Source organism: Asterias rubens, chromosome 8 (assembly GCF_902459465.1).
Source record: "Asterias rubens chromosome 8, eAstRub1.3, whole genome shotgun sequence".
NCBI classification, from domain to species: Eukaryota; Metazoa; Echinodermata; class Asteroidea; order Forcipulatida; family Asteriidae; genus Asterias; species Asterias rubens.
This window is the reverse complement of record NC_047069.1, coordinates 13151994-13165216: the sequence shown is the minus strand read 5'-3', so window position 1 is coordinate 13165216 and position 13223 is coordinate 13151994. Positions and strand designations below refer to the sequence as shown.

Here is a 13223-nt window from a genome sequence, read left to right as displayed (position 1 = left end):
CTGAAATGCAGGGGTATTACGCGTATCCTACCGTCTTTGACAAAGCTATACCGCTTATTATATTTTCTTAAGCTGAAGAATGAAAATAACCAACCCGTTAAGAAGCTGTATAATATTATTTAGTCTCTGACCGGTAAAGATGCTCTCAGTTTGATTAATTATGTGAATTTATACACATATACTAAATAGCTATGTTAATCAATCTGTTGCTGATATTTTTTCAATTGTGCATTTTTTTCGGTTTCGCGGAGTGGGAGAGGGTCGGAACGCCTATCACAGTGACATACATTTAACGGCTTGTCAACAAGTCTAACCAGACTCTGGCGACAAACCACATTTTTAGGAAAATCCATCCATAATCGACAGTTTTCAACTTCCATTCACATTGACTTAATTTACTGCCGTTCGAGTTTGCTATTCTATTTAAACAATGCAAATTTGTTTCGGTTTCGCAGAGTGGGAGAGAGTCGGAACGCTATCACAGTGACATACATTTAACGGCTTGTCCACAAGTCTAACCAGACTCTGGCGACAACCTACATTTTTAGCAAAATCCATCCATCATAGACAGTTTCAACTTCCATTCACACCGACTTCATTTACTGTCATTATGAAAACTGTGAACACTCCGGGTGCTCCAGGGATTGAAACATAATATTAACAACCGGTGTGTTATCTGCATATTATATTGCAGCATGCATGTAGTAAAGTAGCAAGAATATATGTGTTTACATCTCAGCGAGTTTTCTACCATAAAAGAGAACCCTTTTGCGTTTGGTTCTGATTGCGTTCGATGAAATATCCGTATTCCCTTTCCTATGTGTTGACAAATGAACTGCTCTATTATTAGCTGACAAATATTGTTGTATGTTTGCATTTCGTGATAGAGTATAATATTTGTAATACGAGTTTTAAACATTTAGTATTTTGTAATAATAATGTTCGTATCGTTTTCCCCTTGCTTCCACGATAATTATTTTGTTAACGCAGTAACGTGGATGAGCACATTAAGCTTCCGTAGTCGAACGATAGCGAAATTGTCAACATAATATAATTATGACAAAATTCAATCATTTCTGCAAAATTTCAAATAACAAAAAACAAATACATTGTTTGGTTGTTCTATTTTCAACAAAGTCAGCACTATTTTTTAATAATTGTGAAACATAGTTATTAACATTTTGCTATTGCTTTGCATAAATGGCTTCCACTAGTAGTTTTCCTTAATAGGAAAAACTTGGGCTGTGAGCAATAGAAATGTAGAAAATAATATAGAAAATAGAAAAAATTAAAGTATAGAATATGTTTCCATAATCAGAGAGGACCTTAAGATGATAGATAAGGACACTTTGTCTGCGTTCATAAAAACTATAGTATGTGGTGGAAAAATAACTAAAACAGAAGCATTTTTGGGACATATGGTATTTTTGTATCAAACATTTCTTATTTTCAACGATGTATTTGTGTCCCCAATCTGTGGCACCGACCCGTTATTTATTTGTTTACAATTTGTTTTGGGGGTTTTTACGCCAGAAAGTCGCGTTATTCTTAATGGTGCCGTTTTTCTTTTTATGTGAATGTTTTTGTATAACTTATATATTTTTTTTATTCATGCTTTTTATTACGTCGTGTGCCCGGCAAAAGGACGTAAGGGAAAGTTCCCGGCAGAAGGACGTAAGCATTTTATGTTAAAATTTGTGTTTCAAGAATTATGAGCGGGAAAGTTTGGTAAATTTGTTGCCATGCAAAAGTCATTCTAGAAAGGTTAAATTCTGCATGGGGAATGGGGAAACATGTCTTCAGGGTAATTCTAGCAAAAGAACAAACAAAAATGACGTATTTTTCATGTCAGGAGCCATTTTGTTGCTTACGTCCTTTTGTTACTGGGACGAACTACTTTATGTTCCCGGCAAAAGGGCGTAAGGCCTTACGCATTTCATGTTCTTATTAGAAAAAACGTACTTTATTACCTACAAATCAACGAGAAGGGATCCATTGTTTTGTTTTTTTTAGGCCCTATATTGTTTGCAGAATAACAACTTGTTGTTTCCAATAATTGTTACTATTAATGTGCATGCCATTACATTTATTTCCATTCGTGCCAAGTATTTTTGTATTTCAAGTTTTACTCAGAATTAAAAAGGTTTTTGCTGCAAAAATGTGTTAATTGTTCTTTTGTTAAAAAGAGATGGGTTCCCTTGTAGTTTTTGAGAAGGAGGTCATTTCTCATTCAAGTATTTTAAAGACCTCAGGCCTGAAGCATTTTTATCAGCCATCTGAAAGCACACAAATTAATAATATTGTGAAACAAGGGTGCTTTCTCTTTTGTTATTCTCTTGCAACTTTGATGACCAATTGAGCCCAACATTTCTCATTTTTGTTATTTTATGCATATGTTGGGATACACCAAGTGTGAAGACTGGCATTGACATAATATACCAAAGCTGTCCGATGACTTTATAAGGGCTACAATAATGACCAATTGAGCCCAACATATCTTAGGTTTGTTATTTTATGCTTATGTTGGGATACACCAAGTGAGAAGACTGGTCTTTGACAATTACCAAAGGTGTCCGGTGCCTTTAAGAGGGCTACAATAACCAGAGTAGAACCCGCAAAAGTTTTAACTTCGAAATTGGAAACTTGCCTAAAGGGAAAGTTCGAAACTTGACCCCAATTTCTCGTCAGAGCAAGGACCTTGGTGATTATTTGGCCGCCACATAGAGAGATTGCGGTTACTGGTGGCTTAACATTAAATCATTTGGGTTTTTTGTTTAAAGAGAAAAAGGTATTTAATAAATCCAATCGTATCATAGCACATTCCCGGAATACAGAACACACACATTGGTTTAGCGTCTATGATCATGAATTCCACAAATCAATGTGACTCAGTAACATTAGAGGTTTAATGTTATACCACACTTTCTCCAGGAGACGATCAGAACAAACTGATCGAAACGTCGAGTTGAAACCAACGGTTCTTTTCTCCAGAAGACGATCAGAGCAAACTGATCGAAACGTCGAGTTGAAACCAACGGTTCTTTTCAGAACCACCCCAACTATTTAAGAGATAGTCATTGTACGGTGTTACCGCAAACCTTTCCATAACATTACATAGACAATACCTATACATTTGAGAAGTCAATGGTTAGCTTGGTAGGATTTGAACCCACAACCTTCCCTTGTGATTGCAAGTCATGCAGTCTGACCATGAGTTGTGTGTGATTTCCACACTGCCTGTGGTGGGACAATATTTCGAATGTGTCTCAAGCGTGTAAATGATTTTAAAAGCAATGGACAATATTTTACTCAAAATATTTGTTGGTGTAAAATCTTACTTGGTAACCATCATTGGAGGGCTGGTGTCGCATGTAATTATGTCCTCTATGCATTGTATCCGGAGGACATTATTGCATATGCAACACTGTCCGCCGGACGGTTTTGCATATACAATCGTGTCCGACCGGACGCTGCTGCATAATGCAATTGTGTCCGCCCGGACACATTTGCATATGCAGTTGTGTCCGCCCCTGTGCAAAACCGTCCTTGCAGTAAATTAAACCCCTTGGTCGACGGAACACGTTCGCCATTTTTTTTTACAGCTAAGTGCATGTCATGGGAAATGTTCGGCCATTAGGTATTCGCTGCAATCAAAAAATACGTGAATACTCATGCTGCATATTATACGTAGGTTCAGTGCATGCACGCTCGCACACATGTCCGCCGGACGGTATTTGCATAGCCCCGGACACGATTGCACATGCAAAAGTGTCCGGGCGGGCAGTATTGCATGGCGGACACAATTGCATCTGACACCGGACAACGCGAGAAACGGCTCCCTCTGAGGTAACATAGTTTTGAGAGAGGGATACTTCTTCACTCAAATGTTTGAAGATTTTAGGCCTAAAGCCTTTAAGTTTTAGTAGACATCTTAAAGCACACAAAGAAATTGTGAAACAAGGGTGCTTTTTCTTTTAATATTCTCTTGCAACTAAACCTTTGAAGACCAACTGAGTCCAAAAAATGTCATGCGTGTGTTTGGATACACCAAGTGTGAACAATTGTCTCTGACAATTACCAAGGGTATACATGGGCTCCGCTTTGCCCATATTCGATATCTTGGAGACCGAGGGGTGGGAAGGGGGGGGGGGTGGAAAACAAGGGGAATTTAAGACTGTGGTGCGCCACAAAGAATTGTCAGTGCAAAGTCTTATGGAAGGTGTTAAGTGCATGGACATTATGATGTGGCATTAAATAAGACTGATTCCAAAAATGCTAAAAACGCCTCTTTTCTATTTCCGTTTGGCTTCTTCTTCTGTTTAGATTCTAGGTTTCTGTGGAGACATTTGATCTTGTAAAGGCTCTGTATAAATGTTTTGGTTCATTCGTTCATTATTGGTTTATTCTTAAAAACAAAACTCCCATGGCGACCTAAGGTCGAATAACAGGAAATATACAGAGATTTAAAATTTGAAATAAATAAAATGCCATATACTTAAATTGGTTAAGGCGCAACATATTTACCATGTATAAAACAATTTTTGTTTCAAGTTTGTGAAACTTTATTAACTGCAACATAATGCACGAATACACCTTTAAGACACCACACGTTTAAGGTCGGGTCAAACGGCAAAGCACAGACTTGCTCAGTCCTTCAAACGCCACGCCCTCATTCTACGCACCATTCGTTGGTATCTGAAGAGCAGATTGAATTCGTACACTGATGTACGAATCGCACATACCAAAACATTCCGCGATCTATCGCTCAGACTCGGACGCCATTTTTAGAGTAAGTTTGTTGGCTTTCTTGGGTTTAAAAATGCTGTAAAACACGGATTAAAACGATCAAACCTGAAAAACAGTGTGACATCATGGCAATTATTAATAAGTGTTGCTGTTTTAATAATGTTCGCTCTGGTTCCTTCGCTAGTGGAATCTACACAATTGTAAGTATTTGTTTACTTATTATTCGTTATCTATAGATTTATTTGTTTATTTATTTATCTATCTATTTATCTGTTTACTTATATTCGTTATCTATTTATCTATTAATTTAATTGTTTATTTATTTATTTTGATTATGAGATGATTAAGTGCTTTAATTTTAAGTGTTTTCTTTGGATGTTTAGGGTTAGATTTGAAAAAAAAAATGCAATTAAACTCTTTTTAAAGCCTTGCTACTTTCAGAATGAGTGGTATTGTATCTTATTTAGCTTCTTGACCTTAGAATTCAACTTTCATCATAAACAGAAGTTCAAGCAATATACTGTTGTGAAAAAAAAACACAGTTGAAATCAATTTATAACTAGACTAATATATATATACATATGTCTTTTAAAGTGAAGGGTTTAAGTCAGTTTTTACCCCAAATATCATTCGGTATCCAAACATACGTCGGTTTATTTATAGAGGGTGGATCATACCGGTCGTCTTGAATCTAGCATCTTGCAAAATCACATTGCACAGCAGCCAGCGCGCTTGACATTCAGGCGACTGTTGCATGTACCAATTGTTTTAATTCATTAGTCCTATTCAGGTGACTGTTACATGTACCAATTTGGATTCATTGGTCATATTCATCAGGCGACTGTTGTATGTACCGATTTCAATTAAATTTAGTTATATTGTTCAGGTGACTTTTGTTTGTACCAATTTTAACTCGTTACTCCTATTACAAGCGACTGTTGCGTATACTGATTTCAGTTCAATGTTAATCTTATTTCCATTCCGAACAGTAAGTAACAGAATGCGAATGTGGAGGCATGCTCCCTTGAGCAAGGCCTGCCCTTTTGGAAGAGAAAATGAACATGATTTTTTAAGTAGGCCAAGTTAAATTAAGGCTGTGTTGACCAAAAGTAATAAAGAAAGTTGGGGGTAAGGATCATAATCACTCATTGCGCATGTGTCTTGTAAACCGAATGTGTTAAACGATGTTCAAAGTTGAAAGTTCAGGAGGAGGGATTGACATAACTCTCTTCATGCTTGTTTTCAGAGCTATGCCTTTCTTGGGTTCATCTACTTTGCATACAACATCGTCGTTACTGCACATGTTAGTAGTAAGTAATCTAATTGTTACTCGTATTTAGTTGTAAACCTTACACAAACTTTCATTACCAGATGGTGCAAGATGGTGACATATAACTTGTTTTGTTGGTTTTCCTTTTTGACGGATGTCCTTTATTTTGTCAACTTATCAACATTTTGACGATAGGTGCAATTTCCATAAGTTATAAGTCGTGTGTTCATTTAGCTAGCTGTGTAGCTCGCCTGTTGGGGTCCATACCTTGGGGCTATTTTATGTCAGAGGTCACAACAATTGTTGGTTCGATTCGTTGTAGATCACGTAAACCCTTATCCCTATTTTAGAAAAATGCAGTGGACACCTTTGGTAATTGTCAAAGAACAGTGTTCTCCCATCATATTGACTCAATTGGTCATCGAAGTTGCAAGAGAATAATGAAAGAAAAAAAAAAGAAGAAAAAAAACTTGTTACAGAAATTTTGAGTGCTTTCAGATACCTGAAAATGGCTTCAGACCTGGATGTCTGTTAATATTTGAGTGAGAAATTACCTCAAAAATTACATAATAGAGGGAGCCGTGTCTCACAAAGTTGTATAGTATCAACAGCTCCCCATTACTCGTTACCAAGTAAGGTTTGATGCTAACAATTATTTTCAGTGTTTACCATAGTGTATGTACAATGCCTTTAATCTTCTTCACAGTGAAAATGATGTATACATACTGTGGCGATTATGCTATACCAGCAATCACGCAGTGAACACACTGTCCTTATATTTATGGAGACGAAAATAAATCTGAGGGATTTAAAAACCTTCTACTCCCACGGACGCCAGCGCGTGCCACCATCGGCACACTCAGGAATGTTGAACTTAATTCAATCCGAGCTTCAATTTCAATTGGACTTTCACCAGTCCTTTGATTGGTATTGTTAACAAATTGCTGTCTTGTATATGTATATTTTATAATTATTTTGTTAAAGATATTTGATACATTTAAAGGAACACCGTTGTTAAGATGAGTGGAATATTTATGCGTTTCGTTATAGCAAACCTATGGGCAAGCTGCATATTTTGAAAGAGACAGTTTCTCTCTAAAACATTTTAATCTGAAAAAGACTTAAGACCTTTTTTAAAAGGGCTTAAAAGCCCTTTTCAGGGTATCTGCATGGTAAGGTTTGTTATTCTCATAACCTTTTGCTTTCCCTTTTCCTACATGCTAATGTCACATCTTTTCGATATACTTTTTTAATAACCAGAGTAAGTTTTCATTTGTAGTTGTTGATAGTATAACACATTGCGAGAAACGGCCCCTGTCGCAGGCAATTATGTCCTCTATGCAATTCTATCCGGGGTACAGTATTGCATATGCAATAATGTCCGCCGGACGGTTTTGCATGTGCAATCGTGTCCACCCGGACACTGCTGCATAATGTAATGTGTCCGCCAGGACACGTTTGCATATGCAGTTGTGTCCGCCCCCGTGCAAAACCGTTCTTGCAGTAAATTAAACTACCTTGGTCGACGGAACACGTTCGCCATTTTTTTTACAAGCTAAGTGCATGTCATGAATGACATGGGAAATGTTCGGACGTTGTGTATTCGCTGCAATAATAGAACACGTGAATATTCATGCTGCATATACATCATGTACAGTCATGTAAATGACCGACGGACGAACTTGTTGCATAGCCCCGGACACGATTGCATGTGCAAAAGTGTTCGAAGCGGACAGTATTGCATAGCGGACACAGTTGCATCTGACACCCCCTCTGAAGTAACGTTGTTTTTGAGAAAGAAGTCATTTCTCGCAAGTTGTGCGACAAGGGCGTTTTTTTCTATTCACAATCTCTCGCAACTTCGTGACTACCAATTGAGCTCAAATTTTCACAGGTTTTGTTTATGCATAAATGTTATAAAGACTGGTCTTTGACTGTTACCAATAGTGTCCAGTGTATATAACTGAGCAATGTTGTCACACTTTGTATTGACTGATGCCCCGCGTGACGTCACGAAGCTGCGACTCTAACTGGTGTAACTTTTTGCTTTCGTTGTGTTTTCGTTGTGTAGATGAAAACAGTTATTTCATCACTTCGATCGTGGGGATGATAGGCTGGGGTCTGGCCTTCATTACGGCTATCTTCATGATGATTGGGGTATACCAAGACCTGAAGGGCATGCTGATCCCATTCATCATAGTCAAGATCTTCATCATCCTGGTCCAGTGTATAATATTGATACTGTACATTGTTAGTCTTGTGGTAAGTAGAGAAACCTGGCGTGATGGGAGTGCTGACCTTTATATTGCAACGTCACAGCCCGAGTTTTTGCTAACCGAGGTTGGAAAACCTTCCTATCGAAAGCCATAACAATGCAAACCAAAAACAGCCATAGTTTGTAAAAAAAAGCAAGTAGAATTTATTGGAAACAAATCACCAAATCATATATAGAGATATTCCAGTCCGTGAATATTGTTACATTAATTTGTTGAACTTTGTCACAATTTTCCATTAACACAATTTGATTGTTTGCGTTACATTCGGCTGGCCATGCCAACCGGTGCAATTTGTTTAACAACAATGGAAATATGTGTAAGGTGAGTGGTAGCACCATGTTGGTATACAATGGTACTGGAAAGAACCGGTACTCTTGTCAACCACCGGTTCTTTTCAGAACCAACACTACTCGTTAGAGATGAGATTTATAGATGGTGCTACCGTAATACTTGAGATAAGTGCAATATGTTAGTCTGACATAGGGTACAATACCTACTGTTGTGTCTGCATTGTGTTCTGAGGAATCTCAGAAAGTCTTTAGATGGGTGGTTTTAAAAGTTCTGGCCAACATCTAAATGTATCTATAAAGAACCCTCTTTGATTTACATCCAATTAATACGATCTCATATATACCGAAACAATGTTGTTAGACAAACCTAGATCTATTCTTTTGGTAAAGTGGAGCCATCTGTTCAGCCATCTGTGGATGTCTTGAAAAAGAAGTCATTAATTTGGTATTATATTTTAGCAATCATTTGGGATGTTCAAAATGCGTTCGTGGAAGGCCTGGTACTCCTTCATTTAAAAGTAATAATCCTGGGCAAATGAGGCCTTGTTTAATGTCTTTTTTCATGTTTGTTTCAGCGTGTGTTTTATTGGTATTACCTAATCTTCAGTCTACTGCTGGTTGCCATAATCAGCATCAACGTAAGTATAATCTCATCTCTTGGCACACCTCCTTGTACCAATTTAAAGTAGGCCTAGTTAAAGGCATGCTCTGGACAGTATTGGTTATTACTCTAAATGATTATTAGTATAAAATCTTACTTGATTAAGAGGAATTGAAAGCTGTTGGTAATATAGAACATGGGAATTGGCTCCCTCAAAAGTAACGTAGTTTTTGAGAAGTATGTAATTTCTCACTCAAGTAATAAAACCCTTCAGGTGAAGCCTTTTATTAGGCATAAAGTTGTGCAACAGTGGTGTTGTGCAACAGTGGTGTTTCTTTCGTTATTCTCTTTCAACTTTGAAGATCTATTGAGCTCAAATTGTCACAGGTTCACAGTGTTATTTTATGCATAATGTATGGATACACGAAGTGGGATTAGAGGGCTTTGTTATAACACGTTTCCAGTGCCTTTGGAAGTGAACTCATATACACGGCTTTACTTTGGAATAAACTATACATACGCGAAAAATAAACTTGACTTGTAACTGCAAAAATGCCAACATGTGCTGACAGCGGCCCTCGCTGCAGGGTGTCAATAGACTTGATTCAAGTCTTAGATCGCGGTTATTCTTCTGCATCTTGCGCCCTAACTAGCAATCTAAGGCTAGATGACGAAGAAAGATCACAAGACGGCGCTGTTTGTAGCGGTTATCAGGACGACTAAAAAGCCACGATCAAAGACTTGGAACCAAGTCTAGGGTGTCAAAGATGAAAGTCTAATAATTACTGCACATTGTTTTTGTTTTGTTTGTTTTTTAATAGATAATGTGTCTACTATGCGTGGTGTCTCAGTACCAGGAACTCAAGGCAGGACGCGGCACGGCACTAGATTAGGCGATCTCTCTGTCCCCGGCCGATAGGGGGAATTCAACATTTTAAGCAGACACGAGTAGGCCCAATAGTGTTTCTGGTTTTCTAATAAAAAAAATTCTTCCTTTTCTTCAAACAGAATGTCAGTGTTCTATAGAGTTCTATAAATGCATACCTGCAACTGTTCAGACCTTTTTGTGTTGTTTAGATTTTTGAGATCAGGTCGCCAAATTTCTGACGAGACATCAACGAACAAGATCCAAAAGTTCTGTCAAAAGAGGATGCCATTTGCTTGTGACCGTAGAGATTTTCGAATACGGGATACAATGATTTGTTTGTACATTGTTTGAACTGCATACATGTGTGTATGCAATAGCTTTATTTGCATGACTTCTTGCGTCGTTATCTAATGACTCATAAAACTGCTTTTCCTATTTCTGAGAATTGAGTGTTGCCATGCAGGTACGAAAATGTGTTCCTGATTGGTTCACAATTACATTGTGATAAGCTATCACAAACATGGTGTAAGCATCCTTCGAGCTGACTTCGTCTGAAATGTCCCCGTTGATTAGAAATGAAAACGTTTGACTCTGATTTCTGACGGTTTGTGTCCGTTCCCGAGTACCAGATAAGCGGTTAGGTTCATGACGTCCTTTAAAAAAAAATACATTTGACAGTTTGTTTTGCTGTTTTCTCAACAAGCATTCAGCTGAAAAGTCATATGTGACTTTTATTGTTTCGTTGTTAATGATGTTGCCAATCAATCGGCAAACGTTTAACAGAATCAATTTATGATTCTGCCTTTAAATTGGCACAAGGCATTGGTTTACAGACAGTCGTTTAGCTGCCGTGTTGGAATGACAGAAGACGTGTTGAAATGTTGAATGTGTTTTGCAGTTACTGGGCACCTCCGAAAAAAAGCTTATCGCCATATGAGCTAATTATAAAAACAAAACAACTTTAATCTTTTTTATTTACAAATTATATGGTGCTCTGATGGTTAAAGCGTTTATGGGTAAAACATTAATGTAACTGTAGTCACACGAAGTTTAGGAGTTAAGAAATGCAGAATTAATTACAGGTTGATAGAAGTAGTGTGGTTTTATTCCTTGTTTGGAGATGTTTTTACTACAGTTTTAGTATTTATACTATCTTTATGTGTTTTGTGTGTGATTTGAGTATGTGCTGGATTGATTTTTGTTTTTGGTTTGTTGTTAACTTTATCGATGTATATGTAAATAAAACAAAATGCAAGTATAATCCTGCAACAGTGCTTGCAGGAATAATTTGATGAAGTGTTATAAACAACAAGACAATGATGCAATGTTCTAGATGCAATTGTGGGAATTTGTTTTGACACATGTACGGAAGAGCCATTCTACAATCTCTAAGGCTGTAGACATCCAAAAGTGGAACAATGGGTGATTTTGACCAAAATCACATAGTATCTAATCGTTTAAAAGTTGTTATTGTATGACATAATGTTTAATTTGGAAACAAAACTCACAGTCTACTAAGAGCGTTGTAAAGGATAAGAAGTCAAATATTCAACTTTTGGTGCGTTATCAACCAAGACTCTCCAAAAGCAACTCCCATTGGCTTCTTGTGAACATTTGAGCCAGTATGTGTGAAGTGAATATGGAACAATAATACGTGTGAATTGTATAATTGACCCAATTTAATAGGGTTGCTCGCGTGCGTACAAAATTGTGCTAAAAGTTATGGTTACAAACTAAAAGAACGCAAAAAAATAGTTAATGGTCTGACGTTTCGACTCTAACTATTTTTTGCATTTATACCATCGGTCCATTTGGTTGGTAAGTTGTTTGCAACATCTAATTTTATTTTCGAAACTAAAAGAACATGAGACAAGTACCATTTTCTGAGTGGTAAATTGCTCATGTTTGATGAACCAGGAAACTGTTAAAGGCAGTGGACACTATTGGTAATTGCTCAAAATATTCATAAAACCTTTCTTGCTAACGAGTATAATGGGGAGTAGAGGTTGGTAGTATAAAACATTGTGAGAAACGGCTCCCTCTGAAGTGACGTAGTTTTGATTTCGATACATCTGTTAGCTGGTTGTACAGCAGCTAACAGATGTATTTAAATCAGAACTATGTCACTTCGAAAAACTACGAGACCTTTAGACTTAGAGTTTCAGGTCTCGAAATCAAGCAAGCATATGAAAGCACACAACTTCGTGTGACCATAGACCTTATCGCAAATACCAATGCGCAAGCGCAGACTGTTGAATGATGTGCATTGTGGGATATATATGGATCAAATTTGGATACCAGCTAGACCGCAATGCACCTAATTCCAAGCTTTACGCGCGCGCCCCGGTATTTGCGAAAAGGTCTATGGTGTTCGTGACCTTCGTGTGATCGGGTTTTTTTTTTTTTTGCAACTTCGACGACCGATTGAGCTCAAATTTTCAGAGGTTTGTTATGTTGAGCTACACCAACTGTGAAGACTAGTCTTACCAATAGTGTACAGTGTCTTTAAGTAAAATTGTCTGCTTTAAATGAAATTGAAAATTGGGTCCTGCATGGGGGTGAAGCTAGCGGATTTGTTAGTGTTACTTTTTTTTTTTTTTTTGGCAGAGGCCTTCCTCCATGTTTGACATATTATTATATAAATGCATGTTATTGTTTTACTGCATGATGAGTGACGAGTTGCATAAAGAAGCGTGAATTTCATATCTTGCCACCGATAGCAAAATGTATGTCAAGTGATTTATCATAACCGGATTTTTGGGTTCACATGATCTGATGTTAAGTTTTATTTCCAAATGCGTGTGAAGGTTCATTATTGCACCAAACAAATTTAGTTTTACTTCTTCATATGCCTTTTATTTAATTTATTTATTTATCTTTAAAAGCTTTTCTTTGTTCATTTATTTGTAATTGTATCTCTTAATGATAGAGCTTAAGTTATTAAAAAGAAATCGGTTTTTGAATAGATTCTAACATTATTGCTAATGAAGAAGCTATGAAAATAGAGAATAATACAGTTTTGTTTTTGTGCAAACATTTTGTTTAGTGTATAACTGGCACTCAATATTGTTCCCGTCTGTATGAACTATGCTAATGAAACTGCCATTGTAGTGCTTTTCAATAGGGATTTGTTTTCCTAAATTTGTAAGAAAAGAATTGAGGTTGGCAATTC

At 37.0% G+C, this 13223-nt stretch overlaps 1 protein-coding gene across 1 annotated transcript; it reads left to right on the top strand.

Annotated features, from left to right (window-relative positions):
• The first annotated feature begins 4741 nt into the window (after window positions 1-4741).
• Window positions 4742-12259, top strand: LOC117293988. The gene is made up of 5 exons (XM_033776503.1): window positions 4742-4946; window positions 5993-6056; window positions 8088-8278; window positions 9158-9220; window positions 10005-12259. Exons 1-5 carry the CDS (start codon window positions 4872-4874, stop codon window positions 10074-10076), a joined length of 465 nt encoding a protein of 154 aa, XP_033632394.1. The 5' UTR covers window positions 4742-4871; the 3' UTR covers window positions 10077-12259.
• The last annotated feature ends 964 nt before the right edge of the window (window positions 12260-13223 follow it).

Coding starts and splice junctions, on each gene's coding strand:
- LOC117293988 (XM_033776503.1), top strand. CDS start 4,872: ATGGCAATTATTAATAAGTGTTGCTGTTTTAATAATGTTCGCTCTGGT. Junction 4,947..5,992: donor CTAGTGGAATCTACACAATT/GTAAGTATTTGT, acceptor GCTTGTTTTCAG/AGCTATGCCTTTCTTGGGTT. Junction 6,057..8,087: donor CGTTACTGCACATGTTAGTA/GTAAGTAATCTA, acceptor TTCGTTGTGTAG/ATGAAAACAGTTATTTCATC.